Source organism: Corvus brachyrhynchos, unplaced genomic scaffold, assembly GCF_000691975.1.
Source record: "Corvus brachyrhynchos isolate BGI_N302 unplaced genomic scaffold, ASM69197v1 scaffold223, whole genome shotgun sequence".
Taxonomy (NCBI): Eukaryota; Metazoa; Chordata; class Aves; order Passeriformes; family Corvidae; genus Corvus; species Corvus brachyrhynchos.
This window is the reverse complement of record NW_008237174.1, coordinates 568,739-589,530: the sequence shown is the minus strand read 5'-3', so window position 1 is coordinate 589,530 and position 20,792 is coordinate 568,739. Positions and strand designations below refer to the sequence as shown.

The following is a 20,792-nucleotide window of genomic DNA, read 5'->3' as shown; positions in this document are numbered from 1 at the left end:
GTATGGGCCGCCGTGGGACCCTCGAGCGGGGGCCGCGGAGGAGCGGGGCCTCTCCCACAGCGTGTAAGGCAGTCGCTTCTGAACACGGTCTCGTAGAAAACTCCAGCCGCGCTGTTGAAACCGGAGGGTGAAGAATGTGACTGACCATCTCCTGAGGAAAATCCGGGCTGCTTCGAGGCACCCGAACCCTAAGCCCCTAACCCCGACCTCAACCCTAAGCCCCCCGAGCCACCCCCTGGGCTCGGGCTGCGGTCGAGCAGGGCCTTGGCCTTCGGGTTCGGGTGTGCTCCTGCCTGTGACGGAGAGCTCAGACCTGATGGGAACGCTGTGGGAACGATCATTCGTGAAAGATTCCTGTGCTTGGTCCGTTTGTTAAAATATAGTGCAGCTGTAGCCGTCTGCATAACTCTGCTCGCTGCTTCGTTTCTTAGCAGCTGTGAGAAACTTTCCTCTGCTTTTAGCCTGCCTCTGAGAAATGGTTGGGTGACAGACAAGTCTCACAAATTAAAAGAATGTTCCTCTGTGTTCCAGCAGGATCTAGTTTTATTTGGCATTGAAAACCTCTCATGGAGAATGCTTAAGCAGGAATCAATGACATCACTGGCAGGAAACACTCTTGGAAGGAAGAGTTGCTATCAGAGCAATCTTACATGATAAAAGGCTCACGGATAACCTCTTCACTAGTTGAATACATCACAGGTCATAGATCGTTTTATGGACTGAAATGCAGATGTTGCAGATACTAGAATTTATTTTTATCTTGAAATTTCCCTTGAGAACCATGTTATCCAGTTTTTATTTTGTGTGAGTAACCAGGGTGCCGGATTTTTGTTAGCAACTTCGGCTTCATGAGAAGGGACACCAGATTGCTTCAATGTTTAACATCTTCAGTCTGGACCTCCCATCAAACCCAAATGAGGTTGCAATTGTGTAAACATACACCTATATGGTAGCTTTGAGAAGAAAATCCTCGAAATCGTCCCCACATTGAAACAACTTTACCTTGTGCCTGACACAAAAAGTTGGGCTTCTGCTATCTAACACTGGACAGTTTGTTTTGATTCCAAGATGTCTCTTTGCTGGGAGAAACAGACTGAAGCAGTTTGGTGTAACTTCACACGAAGCTGAACTTGCTGACAAAAATCTGCTTGGAAGATGGAAAGGAATCAATGCTAATTTCAAATCCGTAGAATTGAAGTGTGAGTGAGCTTGATAAGAGGTGAGTGTGGGCTTTGGGATTGGGAACAGATACCCTGTGGTAAGAGGGTAAGCCAGGGGAGGGACTAGAAAGGGGAATTGAGCTCTCATCGCTTGCAGATACAGCATATGCTGACATTTTTATTTTGCCACGGTAAATCACATGATCTCTTGAAATCATGCAAGTTAGTGGTTGGTAAGTCTTTGTTAAGAGACCTTTTTGCATAGAAGTGTTAGATAAGAAATCTTTACTTTTTTTGTGTGTGTGTCCCTGGCATGTTTTATATTTCACATGCAGCTACACGTGAAAATTTTATATTGGCGACAGAAGGTAGAATGACTGAGTTTTAAGCATCTAGATAAAAGAGGAGGAGAAGAAGTTTCATTTTGAAGCTGTTAGCTCTTTACAAAACACTCGAGCATGATGGAAAATGCTGAAGAGAAAGAGGATTGAAAAGAAAAATAATAACTGAGTTTGGGGGTTTTTTTAGCTTTGAAGAAACTGTTTCCTGTAAAGAGCAAGGTGTCTTTTAGCAGGGTGTTTGGTTTGGTTAGTTTCCGGAAAGGATGTGGACTTTCAAGGCTTCAGAACAGTTTGTCACACACCTGATGCCTTCAGCGCCCCACATTCATGTTGCTTGAATTTGTTGTCTGACTGTGTTTATAGGAGCAATGGTAGCTGAAAATTCTGCCTGTTGTTAGTACAGGAGAGTCAAATGCTTGTGCTCTGTGAAGAAGTGGACGCTGTTTCAGAATCTGGACATCCAGTCAGGGATGCTCCTTTTTCAATTTAGTGTGCAACAGTGGATATTACATTGGTTTGTGGGTGAGTTTTTCTCTCATACAATTTTTAAGAAGCTGAAAAACATTATTATTTTTTCAGATTTTTTCCTGCCCTTCCCTAAAAATGTCCAAGGTAAGAATAATATTTCTGTCTTCCAATGTAACAATGTGAAACCTATTTTTTGTTTTTAAATACTAATCTTCAATGACAAATTGTGCAACTTGCATCTGTTTGATGATGAAAGGTATTCTAAATTTACTGTCTATAGGAGACATGATATTGAAAGATGAGTGATGTAAAACATATATTAAAGTAGTTTCATGCAAGTATAAATCTCTGCAGTTAACTAATACTCTTGGAAGGATTTTAGTCAGAGTTGTATGCAAGCTCCTTGGTGCATCTTCCTTGAAATTTCCTTTCTTCAACTTTGTTTTGAGCAGGACTCATTTAAGAAAATGATGGTTTAGATATAATTTCTTTCTTTGCTAATAGAATCAACTGGTTTTCCAATAAAATCCTTCATTTAAAATATTGTAACCTAAAATACTATTGTCGTGCTGGGATTCATCTAATTCTTGGCCCCCAGCATTTGATATGATAGGTAAAATATCCGTCTTGGCTTATTAGGGTGAAATGAATGATAAAGGGTGCTTGAGTAATGTGTTTGAGGAAGGAAATAAGAGATGTAAAGATTTCTCTGCCATATCTGTAGCAGTGAGCATTCAAAACGCTACTGTGTCAATTCCCCTTCCCCACACTTTAAGAGAGCTCTCTGAAGAGCACTTCCAGCAGACAGCTGTCACTTCGCAAGTTGCTCAGGGTTTTCCTTTGGATGTGCTAAAAACGGATCAGAAACAGCCATCTTTTTATTCAAGTCCACAGAAAACTGTTTCATTTTAACTGTGTGTGAAGACTGTTCAAAAAGTGTGTGATTAGTGACCACACTTCATACTTTGTCATACTTCAATAAATAATTATTTGGGATTTTGTTTCTGTTTTATCTGTTTTACTTGAGGTGATCTTGGCTGGAGAGCTGAACAAGTGAAGTTTTTTTTTTTTTAAGCTCTAGGTCAATGTAGTTGTTTTGCACTTCTTTGTGAAACTGTCGAGTAGTAGGAACCTCTGAGTAGTTTCCTCTCTGTATGTCACGTAGCTTCAAACCTTTTGAGATAAGTGAGGAAAGCAGCTCTACAAACTAGTAAGTCTTGAGTGGTTGTTTATTACTGTCTTATTTTATTTTTTTAAATTTCATTTTTAGCAACAGCCTGCTCAATTTACCAATCCAGAAACTCCCGGCTATGTTGGATTCGCGAACCTTCCCAATCAGGTTCACCGAAAGTCTGTGAAAAAGGGGTTTGAATTTACTCTTATGGTGGTTGGTAAGGAAGCGTTTTATAGTTTTTCTCACAATTAGTGCTTGTTCACAGGGAATTTGATGTTAAAATGAATGTTACTTCCACTATTGTAAGGCTCCAGCTGGCATCAGAAACTTTCCTGTACTGTAGCATTTAGCTTTCTTTTCTATTTTATTGATTCTTGCAGCAGTTGTTTACCACATTTCAAACCATGCTTGAATACATTAATAAGTTTGTGGGTGAAGAAATTTTATTGTGCACTCCATCAATCATTTCTTCCTTCCTTCTCCCCTTACAGTATTCCAGTATTCCATTTAAAATGTAGCTTTAAACTGGTTTTGCATTTGAATACAATATTGGTTCACTTGCATGTTTTGATTAAGAGACTAGGATTAAGGAGACCATTCTATTTAAGATGTTGTTTATGCTTCTGTAGTTCAAAACAATCTGAACTCTAGTCTTTTCAACCCTTCCAAATGCTCTCGTGAAAGAGTGAGAAAGACTGAGAATTGGACCTGTTGGTTTTGGTGTGAGCTGTTACTTTTTACATTGATCATGATTTTATGTTAGCAGTTGTAATCTAAAGTGTTGTTCTATTTGATAATTCATTGGGAATCTGTGTTGGTATCTGGAATGGAAAGAAAAATCTAGTGTCTGCAGAAGAAATACCTTGATCCTTTGAGAAATCGGTTGATGTTCTTGAAGGTTAAGTAGACTCCCAAATCAGGCTTGGGTGTCTTCTCTGTTTCTCTGTTTGTGAGCCATAACTTGTGAGTTTTGGTGTTTGAACTCTGTAATTCTTGCTTTCACAAGAAGTACCCTGATAGAATTAGGCTCTTTATTACCTGGCACCACAAGAAATAAATCCCATTTGTGTGTTGGATTTGCCCAAGAGAGATCACAGTGGGAACGAGCAGGAGAGGTGACACACAGTGCATGATAGGAGGTGTTTAACTTAATTGTTTTTGATTTTAGTAGTTACAGAGAGAGTCTATCCTCAAACCTTTCATTAGTTTTGCCAAATGACAGCCCTAGCACTGCTTTTGTCCTGCTTCTGAGTTTTGTTCTTCAGTGTTGTACAGAGTTTGCCCTTATGTTTGTCTTCCTAGAATTTTATTGTAGTTGTTTACTGTATCTTTCATTAGACTTGATTTGGATGATACCATAAAGGATATCTTATAAAATCTAAGAGTCAAGCCAAACTATAAGTAGCTGCTTTAAATTATGCTATCTACTGTAACTCTTCAGAATTTACTGTTCAGTGATCCTAAAAGTGGGAATAGTTTGGAGAAAGAAGAGATGGGCTTTCTCTGCTGTAGCTAAACTTAACTGTCAGATCTCTTTGAATTCTAATTGCAAACAGTGCCATGTAAAACAGTTCTGGAAGAAAGCAGTGCAAAATTATGTAGACCAACAGTTGTTTCTAGCCTCTTGTAAAATAGAAATAGAATAGAGAGGGGAAACGACATGGTGTAAGAGTAACAGAAAGGGGTTTAATCCACCCGTGTTGGAGAAAAGTGGAACTTTATGGTTGTTGCCTGCCACTGTTTTAAGGGACAAATGAAAACTACAGGAAGAGAACTCGGAAAAAAATAATTCCATTGAAAGTTTGGAATGGTATTTTAAGATACACTAGCAGAGGGAGGCAGCTGATGTAAGATAAAATAAACCATGCTTTAAATTTTTGATTATTTCAACAGTTTGGAATGTGAATTCTTTCTCTTCAAATATGCATGGAGTTTAAGTATGTTCCCTTGTGGACTGTGTCACAGTGCCTGTTTCAAACTATCATTCTTCATTAAGTTGCCATCCTTCTTCATTTCTGAGCAGGGTAATACTTTAAAAGCTGCCTGTGCTGACAGAATCCTAATCAATGATGTTGCTTTTTCACCTTGCTTTTGGTTATGTTTTTTTTCCCTGGTATTGTTTACTGTGGTATCTGAAAATATGAGCTGGAGTTTATAAGTATTTGGCTGCTTGGCTGTGTTGCTCCCAAAGAAATCCCAATCACTTGTATTTATTAACAATTTTATGTTCATTCTCATTATTTAGCTATGACTTCATCTAAATAGTTATTTCAGTTAAGAGTCACTAAACTACTGTAGCCAGTATCATTGTTGCCAGTGACTATGAAAACTGATTTTGTTTATGTGTAATATTTACCCATACTGGAACTATGGAATGTGGCACTGGATGAAATCATACTTTTTTTGGTTTTGCCAAAATGACTCCATGTGACTGTTGAGTTACTCTGGGTGCGTGTCACCTTCACTGGTGAAGGCTGCACTGGCACAATCTGACCTTGAAAGCTGCATTCTATAAGGCATTAAAAACTGGCAGCCCCTACTCAAATCTTTATTTAAAAACAATTTTCATCTTTTTTTTCTTTTGTTCAGATATTTTTGTCAGATTCATATTGCAGAATAGTCTGTGTTACTCAGGGATTCTGTGGCCCATCATTTTTTAACATCTAATTTTTAAGTTTAATTCTATCAACACCTGAAATAGAACTAAAATTCTAGAAAAAGATCTCCTCAGTGAATTCAAGTACTGAGCATTACAAGTTGCTGCTCTTTCTTATGCTATGAACATTTTTTCTGATTAAAATATTGATCTTTAACTAGTTTGTTGTCCTCTGAACTTTCCTCATGGCCGTCTTTATCTCTAGAACAAAAATATATTTACAGTACAAATTGGTAATCCCCAAGTTCATCAGTATAAAAAAAATTACTCAGTGGCCATATTCCTCTTGCTTTTAGTTCTTGTTTGCCATATTGTCATAAAAAGCAGAAATAAATCCCACTTTATGATGCCTGGCTGTGCAGAAGTTCAGCAATGCATTTTTCATTGTTTAAATGGATGATGTAGCCTTGAGAGGATATAGCTTCTCCCTGGGTATGATATTTCACATTCTGGAGTGATAAAAGAAAAGCATGTCTTAAAAAATCAGGAGACATGAAATGGGAAATCTTAGGTCTAAATGGATCCCAACTCTGCTTGACTAGCAGAATTAATTACAAATCATCAGTGAAAGCTCTGGGAAAGTGCATTATAAAGCCAAGATGTAAAAATTGTTATTCAACCCTTTTGTGCAAACTTTGTTAATCCAAAATTATAAGTTGTAAATTTTTAATTTGAAAGAAATATGAAAAAATGTATAGTCAGATAATACTGTCCAGATACTGTTGAAATTATTTATGTAAATATGTTGAATTTATCTTTATATTGAATCACAGGTGAATCTGGATTGGGGAAATCTACATTAATAAACAGCCTCTTCTTGACAGATCTCTACCCAGAAAGGATAATCCCAGGAGCTGCTGGTAAATACATCTTTGCTCAATGATTTTTGGAGTTGAGTGCTTTTATCTTTGAGTTTTGGTAGCAGCCAGCAGTGATTTCTAGCTGTAAGAGTTTCTAATGTATTTCCTGACACTTGAGCTGTTTGATAAAACCATTTTCCTCTGCAGCTGGGATGTCTATCGGGTCTTTGTTATTTAGTCCTTGGGTGTATTTGTATTAGCATCTAGAAATTTGTTCCCTTCTTTTGCTTAAAAATAGTCATTGTGCCACAGTAAGAGAAACAATCAACTAAAACAATCAGAGAATTTATTTAGTTTTTAATCTGTTGCAATTGTAAACATATGAATTGTTTATACCTGCTTGCACCTTAATTCCTTTGCTTTGGATGGATATTTAGTGAATGAGGGCTTCACTTCCTGTTCTTCTTCATTCCCTTGTCCTATTTTTATTCTGTTAATCAAGGCATGCAATAATCCAACAAAAGAGGATATCGTAATAAAATAAAAGATGCAATTTTTACCTTTTTGCTACCTGTTGAGTGACTTGCTTTAAGGGTTTTATCATGTTAGCTGATGATTACATATAACTTCCAGCCTTAGGAAAAAAATCCATTATGTATAATTTTGTATTGTTCTCCAATTACCTATGGTTTTATCTCAGTCCCTCTTGCCTTAATTTCTACACTATTTTTAAGAAAAGTATGAAATCTCATGTAGTCCTCTAATAACATCTAAAGAATTTATGTACTGAGTCCTTTTGTTATCAGGCCTTAAAATGTAATCAATAGAATAATATTTATGCGGTTTTATCTGCCAATTAATCTTTGGAGCTTATCTCAAAATGACACGGTCTTACAAATTTGATTCTGAAAGATGGAGTTTGTTGTCTTTCAGATAAGATTGAACGCACTGTGCAGATTGAAGCCTCAACAGTTGAAATTGAAGAGAGGGGTGTGAAACTGCGGCTGACAGTTGTAGATACACCAGGATATGGGGATGCTATCAATTGTCGGGACTGGTACGTGCACAGAGAATGTATCTTGATCTATCTATGGAGACTGACATAGATTTCTTATCTGTCCTGGGGGGTGGAAGTGTGGTGTGTGTCTGTGAAATGCTGAATTTGAGGTGGGATTTTTCGTTTTCTTATTTTGAGGAAGCTTAATTTCAGTGTTATGAATTAATTCTGATACATGTAAAGAGGCATCAATGACTTCGACACAACTTGAAATAAATTTTGTGGCACTTTTTTTTTTCTTTGTTAACTTTCATTTTGCTTGAAAGAGCTTTAAGTGAACTGTGACCTTGACTCTCAATAATACTTTAAGAAAGTAAATCACCTACTCTTCAGTGCAAGCAAAAATCCACCCTTAGATCTTGTCTACATTCACTTGTGCATTCTCAGATTCCGTGCCTAATTTTTTAGTGCTTTTCACCATCTTAGATTTTGATTTTTTTTTTTTTTTTTTTTTTTTTTACAAATTTACATTATAGTAAATACTGAGAAGTAATCTTGAGATCAAGGGCAATCGGTTTTCAATGGTAATCCCTTTTCCCACATTTCTCAAGCCCGTGAACCTCAAGGTAACCTCTGGCTTTCCCCAGAACTTTGGAAATTAAGTGCTTCCCAATAAAGTGAAATTCTGGTTCAAGACCACACGTCCTGTCCTGGTGAGCCCAAGGGCTACTGCATGAACAATCTCCTGTTTAATTTGTTCAAAAGCTTGTTGTTGTTCAGGGCCCCACTTGAAATCATTCTTCTTCTGGGTGACATGATAGAGAGGCCTTACAGTCTGACTGTACTCTGGATATGCTGCTTACAAAAGCCCACAGCACCTGGGAAAGCCTGAGCTTCCTTCTTGCTGGTCACTGGGGACAGAGCTGCTGTTTCGTTGACCACATCTGTTGGAGTCTGATGATGCCTATCTTGCCATTTTACTCCTAAAAACTGGACTTCCTGGACAGGTACCTTGACCTTACTTTGTTTTACGGCAAAACCAACCTTCAGGAAGAGCTGGATTATCTTCTCCCCTTTTTCAACAACTTCATTTGCCGTGTTTCTCCACACAGTGATGTAATCAATGTATTGCAAGTGTTCTGAAGCCTTGCACTTTTCCAGTGCAGTCTGGATCAGTCCATGGCAAATGGTAGGCTGTACTTCCACCCTGAGGCAGTCAGTTCCAGATGTACTTCAGCTTCCAGTGCAATCAGCTGTTGGGATTCCCCGTCTTCCCAGAAATAAATTCTTCCCCTTTGTATCTCAATGGCATCAGGGTACACTTGTTCTGCTCTGCCAAGCCATTGGATCAACACAGCCTAATAGGGATTGTCTCTTTCCTCCACCAGGCTGGAGGCTGGTTCCGGTTGTGGTACTCATTGCTAGCTTCTTGTAAATATGACCTGGAAGTCCCCTCATGGTAGGTCCCATCCAAGAGGATCAGAAGTAACATCAGCCCTTCTGTTCTGTCTGAGGACATGCCCGCTGGAAACTGGAGCTGTGTTTATCCTTGAAGAATTTCCTGTGGTGGTTGTACTTCCTCTCAACTCCTGCACCCATGCTGCTGAGGCAGTGGTGGGTTTTCCATCCCACTTCCTCATGTCCTCTCTGTGGTCATGTGGGTAAAACCACAGGTTACATCTTGGTGTATATCGTGCCTCTTGAGGAGGGCAATGTTTGCTCCCAGTAGCAGAGGCTCTGGCCCATACTGGTGGGGTATGGAACATTTCCTCTCTAGTTTGCTCGAGTTCTTCAAATCTGCTCTTAATCTTGGACAGTCTTTCCGCAGCTGAGGTGCAGGTTGGTAGGGAAGAAAAAAGATGATATTACTGCCAGAGTTAGGTCACTTGAAGCACTGTTTGCTCTCCTTTCATTGACAACAACACAAATGAGTTGGCATACAACAATGGCGTGGTCCGTACAAACTTCTGCCATGCGGATTGTGTACAGTGGACCTCATCTGGATCTACAGGGCACTGATCATTATTTGGACCCCTATAGATTGCCTCCAGTACAGCTAATTCTCTCAGGTACTGGATACCTTCCTCCATGGCCTTCCACCTGCCTAGTCACATTTTAGATCATCCTTGAGAGACTACCTTTCCCTCACACTTGACAGGAGTCGCCACCAGAGCTGAGAGTTTCTGTCCTCTTCCCAATCCCCTTGTCAATGCGCACATCCCAGGCCAGGGATCCCAGTTGCTTGGCTTCCCTACCATCTGGTTCCATAGCGTGGGCTGTGGTATCCCAGTACCGGTGCAGCTGGGTTGCCAGGGGCTCCCCCAGATGGCGGCTGAAATCTTTTCATGTATCTCACAGCTCACTAGGGATAGCAGTCAGGTGATTATCTCTGGCCCTGTCTCTTCCTCCTGCTGTGAGGGCCCTGCTTCCTCTTCATCCTTCACTAAGCAAACTGATTTGGTCTTGGATTTCTTCTTCTGTGTAGGGGCAACTGTTCGTGGCACAGGTTGTTGCAGTGGTTCAGCTGCAGCTGGAAAGGCCACAGTGCCTGTTGCTCTGCTTTCCTCCTTCTCCCCTGAGGGTGCTCTCTAGTGACAAGCAGTGTCCAGTAAATAAAAGCCAGGGCTCAGCACACTGCAATAAGTTGCTCCTCTCTGGAGTTGCCCCCTCCTGCTGATCTGGGCCAGAACCAGGACACTAGTGGACAGAAAGTTGGATATAAGCAGGCAGTCCCTGAGAGCAACCCATATCCTGGGCTGCATCAAAAGCAGTGTGGCCAGCAGGTTGAGGGAGGGAGTTCTGCCCCACTACTGTGCTCCTGTGAGACTTGCACCCAGCTCTGGGGCTCTAGCACAAGACAGACATGGACCTACTGGAGCAGGTGCAGAGGAGGACCACGAAAATGATTCAAGGGCTAGAACAGCAGTAAAGAGAGGCTGGGAGAGTTTGGGCTCCATCTGGAGAAGAGAAGACTTCAGGGAGACCTTACTGATGCCTTGAAATTTATCAAAGTGTCTCACAGGAAACATGGAGAGAGACTTAATAACAGGGCCTGTAGTAGCAGAGCAAGGGGCAATGGTTTGAAACTGACAGTGTATTTAGGTTGGATGTAGCAGAGACCTTTTTACAGTGATGGTGTTAAGACACTGGCACAGGTTGCCCAGAGCAGCTGTGGCTGTCCCATCCCTGGAAGTGTTCAAGGCCAGGTTGGACAAGGTTTACAGCACCCTGCACTAATGGAAGGTGTCCCTGCCCATGACAGTAGCTTGGAACTAGGTGATCTTTAAAGGTCCCTTCCAACGCCAACCATTTATGATTTTAAATCAGTTTGGAACAAGAACCTTAAAATATCTTGAAAATGTGTGGTTAATGTTAATCAAGATATAAACACTAACCCAAGAGAAATTTGTTGTAGAACTGAGGTTGGGTTATATATATTTTATCTTTCTATATATATATATCTAATAGGCATAGTAGCTTTTTATTCTAGAATTCAAATAAAATTTTGAGATACGTGCTCTTCTATTTTCCCTGTTCTATAGAATCAGTAAATGAATTTTTGTCCATCAGAAGATTGGTTCATCAGCAGGGTATCTTAGTGGTTTAATATTACCTTTGAAAGAGTCCTAAAGTTGTGGACCATTTGGTGATTTCTCAAATCCATGCTTGTTTTACAGTTTTAAGACCATAATCTCTTACATTGATGAGCAGTTTGAGCGATACCTGCATGATGAGAGTGGATTGAACAGAAGGCATATCATAGATAATCGAGTTCATTGCTGTTTCTATTTCATTTCACCATTTGGTCATGGGTAGGTGTTTCTCTGTCTTTTTTTTTTTTCATTGTTTTATTTTAGAGAGTTGGTTTGTGCCTGTTGACTTAAATTTTCAGAATCGGGTTGCCAGTACTTAAGCAAGTGCTATAACTGCTGACATTAATTGGCTGTGTTCTTTCTCTCTGTGTAAAGAGAGATATTTATGCTGGAGTGAAAATAAATTGGTAATTTACAGTAAAAATAAATAAAATTTTTCCATGTTTTAATTTTAGCCTTAAGCCTCTGGATGTTGAGTTTATGAAGGCCATACACAACAAAGTAAATATTGTACCAGTGATTGCAAAAGCTGACACACTTTCTCTGAAAGAGCGAGAGAGACTAAAGAAAAGGGTGAGTGATCTTCTGGCTTGCAGAAATGTGTTGTGCTTTGGTTGTAGCAGTATGGTGGCTGAAGAGAGGGGTGTTCTCATTAACCTTACTCTGTCCTAGCTGAGGAAAATATAATCTCATGCACAGTGTAGCATCATTTAATATGTAGTTTGGTATCTTGTAAATTATTTTATTACGTATTTAACTGAGAAATTGTCCTTAGAATGCTGTTTGCAAAATGGCAGACTGGCTACATTTACAATTAGATTGAGTGAATTTTGAAACTTTGGAAGAATATTTAAATACATTTGCTGATGGTAATTGGTCTGTTACCTGTTTAATCAGTCCCAAAGCAGAGATAATATCTGCATATGGAATGTGCATATGTATTATATATTTTTTTCTTTTACCCAGTCAGAATTCTGATGGTTAAAAAATGGTATTTTCAGTGATGTTTCTGATTTTGGGGTTGTTTTTCTTCCCCTATATCACTCCTTCTAAAGCATTCCAATTCTTTCTTCCAGAGGCAGGACCTCTTAACACATTCAGTCTTGCAGGACTTGATGATGTATTTGCTGGGAGGAGGTGGAATTCAGCAAACCATTACACACTAATAACAGCTATGAAGTTTAGAAAGAAGCATTAGGATTAACTTCTCAAAGGCATGCTGCAGTCTTAGCTCTTGCATTGAAAACTTCATGATTTTTTGTCAGTTATTCTGAAAATCCTTATAGCTATCTTACCCAATCTGGAATAAAAATAGAGACTTTTTATATAGTATATTCTAGTAGGTACGTTTACTGTGCTAGAATTCTGCAGAAATAAGGATTATTCGGCAGTCATGAAGAAAAAAGTATTTGTTGTGTGTATATCTCAGTTTTTCAAACACTCCCACCCCTACCTCCCAAGTTGTAATTCAGAGGTAAGAGCAAGGAGGTTAAGCTGTAGAAAGCAACTATGACTTCTGAGTCAATGCTTTTGTTATTACAAAAAAAATTGCGGAGGTTTAACAAAACACAGTTTCCACAAAGGACTGTGGTTTTGTGAACACTGTTGTTTGTCTGAAAGTCTGTGGCAAGTAGTTGTTGAATACCATGAAGAAATATGGTATTTAAAACCAAATCCTTGTTGAGTAATTTGGATCAGTAAGATAAATCCAGATTTCTTAAGAGACTGCATATTAAGTAATTTTATGTTAAGGTTTTAAAGTGCCGATTCTACATGCATATTATATAAATTTCTTTTATTGCAAATCTCAGATTCTGGATGAAATAGAAGAGCATGGCATCAAGATTTATCACCTGCCTGATGCTGAATCTGATGAGGATGAAGATTTTAAAGAGCAGACCAGACTCCTGAAGGTGTGACTGGTTTAATAGGTTATATGTGGATAATATATTGTATTTTTTCAGACTGCTCAGATGGCTTTAGAATAAGACCTGCAATGCAACCTGGAGTGAGTCACTGTGTGTCTGCCCAGGCTTCCCTAGCTTGGAAGATGGTAGCAGCAATTACTTTTATTCATTTTACACCTTTTAATTCAGAGAGTTATGAACTTTTTACCATAATATGCACTGCTGGGCAGAACAAGAGTTGTTCTTGGAGTTGTTTGTCCTGGTTCATTATAAGTAACTTTTGCACTTTTGGCTTTCAGGCCAGCATTCCATTTTGTGTAGTGGGGTCCAATCAACTCATCGAAGCAAAAGGTAAAAAAGTTAGAGGTCGGCTCTACCCATGGGGTGTAGTTGAAGTGGAGAATCCAGAGCATAATGACTTCCTGAAGCTGAGGACCATGTTAATGTAAGTTAGAAAATTCCAATTAAATAGTAGTTTAGAAAACAATCACCAAGATAATCAAGCACTGTATTGGGGGTTCGCTGCAGTTGTGTAATCCCTGAAGACATTCAGAATTTGTGTGGGGAAGGCCATGAGCAGCCTTTACCTAGCTGAGCTAGGCCTAGTCAGGGATTGGACCACACAGGCCCCATAGGTTCTCTCCAATCTGAATTAGTGATTCAGACTAATAATGCTTTGTCTAATTCTTTTGTCCAACCTAGCGTTGTATTGCTACTCAGATCCCCAGGAACATAAAACAAGTTGTCCTTATTTCAATGTATCTTTAAGCAGATACAATTGCAAAGGAGCAGACTTGAAAAGTCCACTGCTTGGTTTTTTTCCTGGTCTTTGCTACTCTGTTTCGCCTGCTCACATTCATCAGAGGCCTCGCCCAGGAGTACAGCTTCTGTCAGGGAAGTCTTAGGGCTGAGGTGATCTCTCGGTGTCCTTTATTGCACCAATTTAACAGAAATTAGCTTTTAGATTAGTATGCTAATTGGGTGTGCATGCTGAGCCCATTGATCCAAGACAGCGCTGAATGTGAGAGTTACTTAAGTAAACTGATGTGACATAAGGATGTTTTATGTTTTAATTACTTTTCTTCCTCCAGCACCCATATGCAAGACCTTCAGGAGGTGACCCAGGATCTTCACTATGAGAACTTCCGCTCTGAGAGGCTCAAACGAGGCAGCAGGTTGTCATCTCATGGTTACATGCTGCTTCTTCCTCCTCTTCTGAATTTATATTTTGCTCCGTGTGTCTCACCTAGCATTGCATTAGGATTTGGTAGATCAAGGGCAGCTCTGTGACTCCAGTCAACATCAAGTTCTATCAACCAGCTTACAAAGAGTGTAACAAAAAATATTTGGTACATCTGAAGTGACAGTTGTGGAGTTAGGGAATTGTGGGAATAGTTACATCTGTGCTTTGGTCTGAGACTTGAACATAGTTGGATTGGAATGTCGAAGGTACTAAGTAGGACAGATGTCTATGATAAATGTTGTCTTAAAAAACCTGCAAAATTAGATCAGAGCTGATATGTTAAAAAGAGTGTGGGTTTTTTTCAGAACTAGCAGCCGGAATATTTGGATTGGGTCTTTAGAAGAGATGATTGTGAATTTTTTTGAGGTGTTTTATTGAACATGACATACATAATTTTCTCTACATAGCAGCCACAGGGTAATGGCTGTCAACCCTGTTTTGAGCTGGGGTGGGTAGGGCACATCTTTCCTGGAAAGAGAACTGGGCAAAACACCCCATTTTTAAGTACAATAGCAGGGTCTGTAAAGATGAGTTGGTGAGGTCTTGTGGGAAACCACGTGTTTCCTGGTTTAGGTGTTTCAGCTGCGTCTCTTCTTACAGCCACTAGAGGGTTCCGAATTGCACATTTTGGGGGTTTTGGGGCATTTTGCACAAGTTTCCCCATCCTGCTGTTGACAGAGATTTTGTCACACGTCTGGTCAGTTTTCAGCAAAAGGAGTTTGTTTCTGCTTGTAGCACTGGCCTACAGGCAAGATGAAATGCTCTTCTCTCCTGACTTTAAATCCTGCTTTCTGAAATTCAAGGTGAAAGTCCCCAAATTTCCCAAGTTCTGGCGTCTCTTATCCAACAGGTGTGTACAAAGGCCTTAGAAGTAATGTGACTTAAGGTCATCCAATTTTTAGAGGATTTCAAGTTGCTGTTAAGTTGGGTATGTGAAGCTAAAGCATGTTTTTGTATCTTGCCTAGTTAAGTGGCCCATACACCTTTGCTTTCACATTTCTGAGGTGGTGCTAGGACATAGTCAGGTTTACTGTAAGTGAGGGTAGATTTCACGTGAGTGTATTTCAAGCTTGCACTTCTGCTCCCAGGAGTGCTTGGCAATAGGTGCTTGTTGACTGTACTCACTAATGATCTCAGAGGCTTTGGGGCACAGCAGATTTTTTACAATCTATTTCTCTGTTAACCTTTTAACAAACACCAGTTTGTTTGCTTTGCATATTTGATGGCACTTGCTTGATTAGATCCATTAGTAGATCTTCCTGTCGTGACATGGAGTAGGAGAAAGCTTTTAACAAAGTGGTAGATAATCTTGAATAAAGCCACGTGGGAGTCAATTGCTTCTCCCGAGTAACAAGGGATGGGACAACAGGAGACGGCCTCAAGTTGCACCGGGGAGGTTTAGATTGAATATTAGGAGAAATTTCTTCATAGAAAGGGTGTTTGGGCGCTGGCACAGGCTGCCCAAGGACAGTGGTGGAGCTACCATCCCTGGAAGTGTTCAAACTGCTTGTGGATGTGGCACTTGGGGACGTGGTTTACTGGTGAACACAATGGTGGGTTAATGCTTGGACTCAGCAATCTCAGAGGGCTTTTCCAACCTTAATGATTTAATGGTTCTAACAATATTAATATTATTTTAGGAAAATAGAAGATGAAGAAGTAAATAAAGACCAGATTCTGCTTGAGAAGGAAGCAGAAGTAAGATGACAGAACTTTATATTCTTATAATGGGGGAATTTTTGTTCTTTTGTTGCTACTTTAGAGCAAATATTTATATGATCTTAATAATTCATAAAGGAAAAACTGTTATATGCCAATATAAAGTTATTTAAGCTTCACTAAGAAAACAGAATGAAAAGAGGTGAGAGGAGACTCAGGATAGGGATTTTTTGGAACAAATGGAATCTGATAAAACATGATTCCACTGTAGTGATCAGCGATGGATTAACGCACACTGCGTGGGCAAGGAGAACCATCCTCTTGGGAGTTAGGGTTCTACACTTAACAACTGCAGACTGGGACAAAGTCAGTTCAGCCCTGCAGCAAAAGAGGGAATGATGGTAGAAAGGGTCAGAAATAAAAAACAAAACAGAAATTCTCATTCTGCCGCTATGACAAATTCCTAATGCGTAGCTCTAATGCTGCTTTTGTTGTTCCTCTAACTCAAAAAGGTTGTAGATAGGCAAGACTAGAAAAAGTGCAATGAAAAGCAAAATGTGGGCAGAAAGGCTGAAGTGGAGACCTGAAGCAGGTCCTGTGATAGGGTAGATGAGATTAACAGCCTTGTTGAGAAGTAGATGGCTGGAGGGAAAGGGACTAACATGATCATAGATGGCAGGATGAATGGGAATCTACTACACAAACAAGAGGTCGTTTGTGTAGTAGATTAATGGGATTAATAGATGGCTGATTTCAATTTAAAAAGATACTTCTAACATAGTCTGCAGATTGTGGTATTTGTTAGCATGGAATTTGTACATAGCAAGGTATTTTTGAGCAGGTAAGGCAAAAAATGCTGAGACAGGAGAGTTTGCTTTCTCCATGAATGTGCTCACTAAATGCAGAGGTAGAATTTTTTTGGTTTGGCAAGCTCCAAAGGGACAGATTCTAGATTTTGAGCACGTGTGGATAAGCTCTGGGAGTGGGCACCTGGCTGTCAGGCTCTTCCGTGCACTTCCTAACAGCTTGTACAGGGGAGAGAGCTGAGTTAGATGAGCTCCTTAGCCTGCCCTAGCACAAGCAGATGCTCAGACTTCTACTAGTGATCTTAGTGGGGACCCAAGTCCCAAAATATAACTGAATGAAAATGAAAAGGGTTGTTGTTTCAAGCAATATGTAAAACAAGTATAGTGTAAACGTTCTACAGGTTTAACTTTATTGTTGAGCTTAACAGTTTAGTTTGAGTTTACAGTGTAAGTGCACAAAGGCACCCAAAATTATTTCCATAGTGAGGTTGACTTGCCACCTGTCAGAGCTGGATGCAACAAAAGGATTTAAGTAATGTATGTGTAACATGGTTCAATTAATCTTAGTAGATGAGTTACATACTTTCCTTGTGTTTAAATGTTTAATATGTTTAAATGCAATACTCTAAAATTGAGCTTCAACCAAGTTTAATTATGCTTTTGTCTCATTGGATGGTTTGCCTGTAATACTTGCTTCCACCTAGTCATTGCTAGCAAGGGAGTTGGGGAGTAATCTTGACGATTTTTTTTTTGATGACAGATACAGGAGTAGTTTGGAGGGACATAAACAAGCTGCTTTTTTTTCTGATAAACTTTAGTAGGTGTAAATGCTTGTTCCGTGCTTCAGAACCATAATTTTTATACATTTAACGTCAGAGACTTCCATTTAGGGATGCTTAAAAATCCCATCCCACAGTACAACAATAAAGCCTATTTATTTTGGTCAGTAAATGCCAGCCTCTTCAGGGATGAAGAGCAATAAAAGAAGATGCCATAACCTGAGATCATTGCGTGTCAGATAAAGAAAATGCAGATATGTGATCCCTCTTCAATAAAAATAAGTAATAGGGTGGTGACAGTGAAAAATTATATTCTGAAGTGAGATTAGGGTACAGAATTCTTCTGTGCTGCTTTTCCAGCTCCGTCGCATGCAGGAGATGATTGCAAGAATGCAGGCACAGATGCAGATGCAGATGCAAAGTGGAGAAGGTGACAGCAGTGCAGTTCATGGGCACCATGTGTAAAGTCTGGGGTAAGATGTTCAATAGCCACTTAAAGGGCTTCTCCTTTAGCTGCTCTCTAATGTGCTTGGTATTAAGAAGTTTTGGAAAAATGTTTGCAAGATGGGTTTCTATAGGTTTCAGTCTTACTTTTAATTTATACAGATTAACTGCTGTTTGCAAAGTTAAATGGCTTGGAGTCAAAGTAAACAGTGTGGTATTGTATGTGTGTATATGAAAATTTTCCAGAAAGCCAATACAATATATACTGGTCAGAATTATGGAAGAAGTCTTTGAAATAGTTTAAACAGGTTTCTCAAGCTCATGATGACGTAACTCATTGTTTCCTTGTGACTTATAAAATATGTGCAGTTCTTTCAGGTTTCTTAATGTGAGAAGACTGCTATCTGAAATGGTATTTTCCTGTCTTGTTTTTAGATGACTTTATCCCCTGACTTACAGGAGACCTGGAGTTGGATTGCAGTGGTAGAGGCAGAAAGGATGCCTCTTGCTTCTATGTGATCTGGAGCTTGCTGTAGAGTTTAATGTGGGAATATTTTGTGGTAACACCTTGTGAGATGTATTTCGTAACATGTAGTCAGTTGGTATTTTTATATATTATACACATTTGACTTTTGTTTTCTTTAGTCCTTCTTACTTAGGGGTTATTTTAAATTTCCTATTATATTAGGGATACAAAATAGTAATTGATAGCTTTCTAGCCTGATAAGCATTAGATAATATTTTTTTAATATACCTTATTAGCTCCCTGCTTTTAACTTTGTATTCCATTTAGAAATAAACAGCTGTCAGTGATACCTTGTTCAGTGCCAGGTAACAGTCACCTCACTAAGGTTGCACCCCTGCAAGGTTACTTTTATATATATTGCAGTGTTTACATATGTGTGCGAGACCAGCAGCCCTTTCTCTGTCTCTGCTCACAGCAGAGGATTTCCTTGGCCTCTGCAAAATATCAAATGAAAATTCAAGCATGCCTTGTGTCTTAGCGAAAGAAAGAAGAGGAAATGCCTCTGTGAGAGGCATGCTGTATGTTACATGACAGACGTTATTTCCTTTAGATTTAACCTTGAGGGTTATTATTTTCCTAAAATCTCTTCCTCTATTGCAGCTAATTTTGAACAGTTTCTTGTAGGCCATCACAAATCACTCCTGCTATTTTCTGGCATTATTGTAGCCAAATAAACTTGAATAAGGCTGATTTTGTTGAATGAGGTAAACTCCAAAGAGTAGTTTTCTATGCATGGGTGTTTCCTATATCCAAAGGCGTAAGAAATTCTATAATTCCTAATCAGTATTTTCATAGTGTTTTTAGGGCATTGCAAACTGTTATATGTAGTAAAAATATAAATATATAAAAATATATATTAGCACGCTTCTCTTTTTAAAAGTGATCTGTTCCTGACAGGATCAATGCAAACAGTATTCTAACTTCTTGCTCCAGGATGGAGTCCACAGTATTACTTCAGGAGCGGCTGATTTTTTTATTAGGCCAAGGTCACTTAATACTGATAGCAGAGGAGACTGTTCTTATCTTGGCTGGACTTGTGCTGCAGATCATGCCTCATATTGTGTTTGCAGCAAGTAATCACACTGTAGCACACACCTGCCCAGGTGGTGGCTGACAGGGCAAGCAGTGACACACCTTGGGTTGTCTCCTGCTTCTGATAAAGCCAGCAATCAGATTTCTTCATCTGATCTGTCACAAAACATCCTTATCTGAGCAGCTAATGAACAGATAGAATTGCAACTTCTTTCAGCTCTTTGAGCTCAGGTGCAGCTGTGACTTTTATAATTTTGTTAATGTTTCTTTGAAAAAAATAATAGAATTTCTACAGCTAGTGTATAATTCCAATGGTACTTCAGTGGCTAGATTAAATATAAACCTGTTAATCAACTGAAATTTTTGCTTGCCTGAAACTACTGGTTTATGTTTGAATCTTTCTGAAAATGTGAAGTAAAACCTTGTGTCATAGCCTTTGCTCTCTTTTCAAAAGTAATTACTATCAAAGTTTGACACGGCTCATTTGACCTTCCCTAACCTCGACAAAAGTGAAAATGAGAACCTTTTTGTATGCTGAGATGCACAGAAGAGTTAAGTCCCATTTTGTCAAATCTTTACATATAAAACTTGGATGGAAAAACATATGCTTCTAAATTCTTGAGTTGCTTTTTCAAAAGAAAGTATAGGACCAAAGTAATGTAGCAGCACTGTCAGAGAACACTCCACACCACCTTATTTATTTCTATTTCCATGAGCCTGTACTTGAAGAAAAACTGTGAAATGTAAAATGTCTGCACAGGGGCCTGGTTGTACTTGTCACTCTCACTGTGTATATTGGGTTGTTACTTTTTTTCCTATATTTTTAGCATGGGAACAAGAGCAGATTGTCCGTTTGTTTAGTGCTGTTTGGTGACCATCTGTGAAATTACTTCAGGCAGTGTGTGATTCTTTGGAATATTTACACATCCATTAAAATATTTGATCAGGATATAAAGCATTTCATTTGATTCTTAAGCAATTTGGTATTTAATGGGAAAAAACAAGTTTATGGCACTAGCCATTTCAAGACAGGTAATTAATTGCTGCTTCTTCCCAAGCCCTTGGGGCAATTGTTCATAGTGTGCCTGATGTCTCTGAAGATCTGTTTCCCCTTCACTTTTCTTGGGATGGTCTTGAAGTTCATGGGTTTGTGCTAAGGCATGAAAAGCAAGACTGCTTTTCTCAGAAAAGCTGCTGGTAAAAGAAA

The 20,792-nt window shown here is 39.2% G+C and overlaps 1 protein-coding gene across 1 annotated transcript in view; it reads left to right on the top strand.

The window, feature by feature from the left end:
* Positions 1-20,564, top strand: part of SEPT2 (septin 2) — a 21,735-nt gene extending 1,171 nt beyond the window's left edge. Inside the window, exons 2-13 of the mRNA XM_008629525.2 lie at positions 2,081-2,113; positions 3,240-3,360; positions 6,573-6,659; positions 7,533-7,656; positions 11,274-11,408; positions 11,645-11,762; positions 13,001-13,102; positions 13,396-13,541; positions 14,188-14,271; positions 15,980-16,037; positions 17,944-18,056; positions 18,463-20,564. Of these exons, the coding sequence (XP_008627747.1) occupies positions 2,105-2,113; positions 3,240-3,360; positions 6,573-6,659; positions 7,533-7,656; positions 11,274-11,408; positions 11,645-11,762; positions 13,001-13,102; positions 13,396-13,541; positions 14,188-14,271; positions 15,980-16,037; positions 17,944-18,048 (1,089 nt within the window). The 5' untranslated portion in view covers positions 2,081-2,104 and the 3' untranslated portion in view covers positions 18,049-18,056; positions 18,463-20,564. The remainder of the gene's footprint in view (positions 1-2,080; positions 2,114-3,239; positions 3,361-6,572; positions 6,660-7,532; positions 7,657-11,273; positions 11,409-11,644; positions 11,763-13,000; positions 13,103-13,395; positions 13,542-14,187; positions 14,272-15,979; positions 16,038-17,943; positions 18,057-18,462) is intronic.
* The last annotated feature ends 228 nt before the right edge of the window (positions 20,565-20,792 follow it).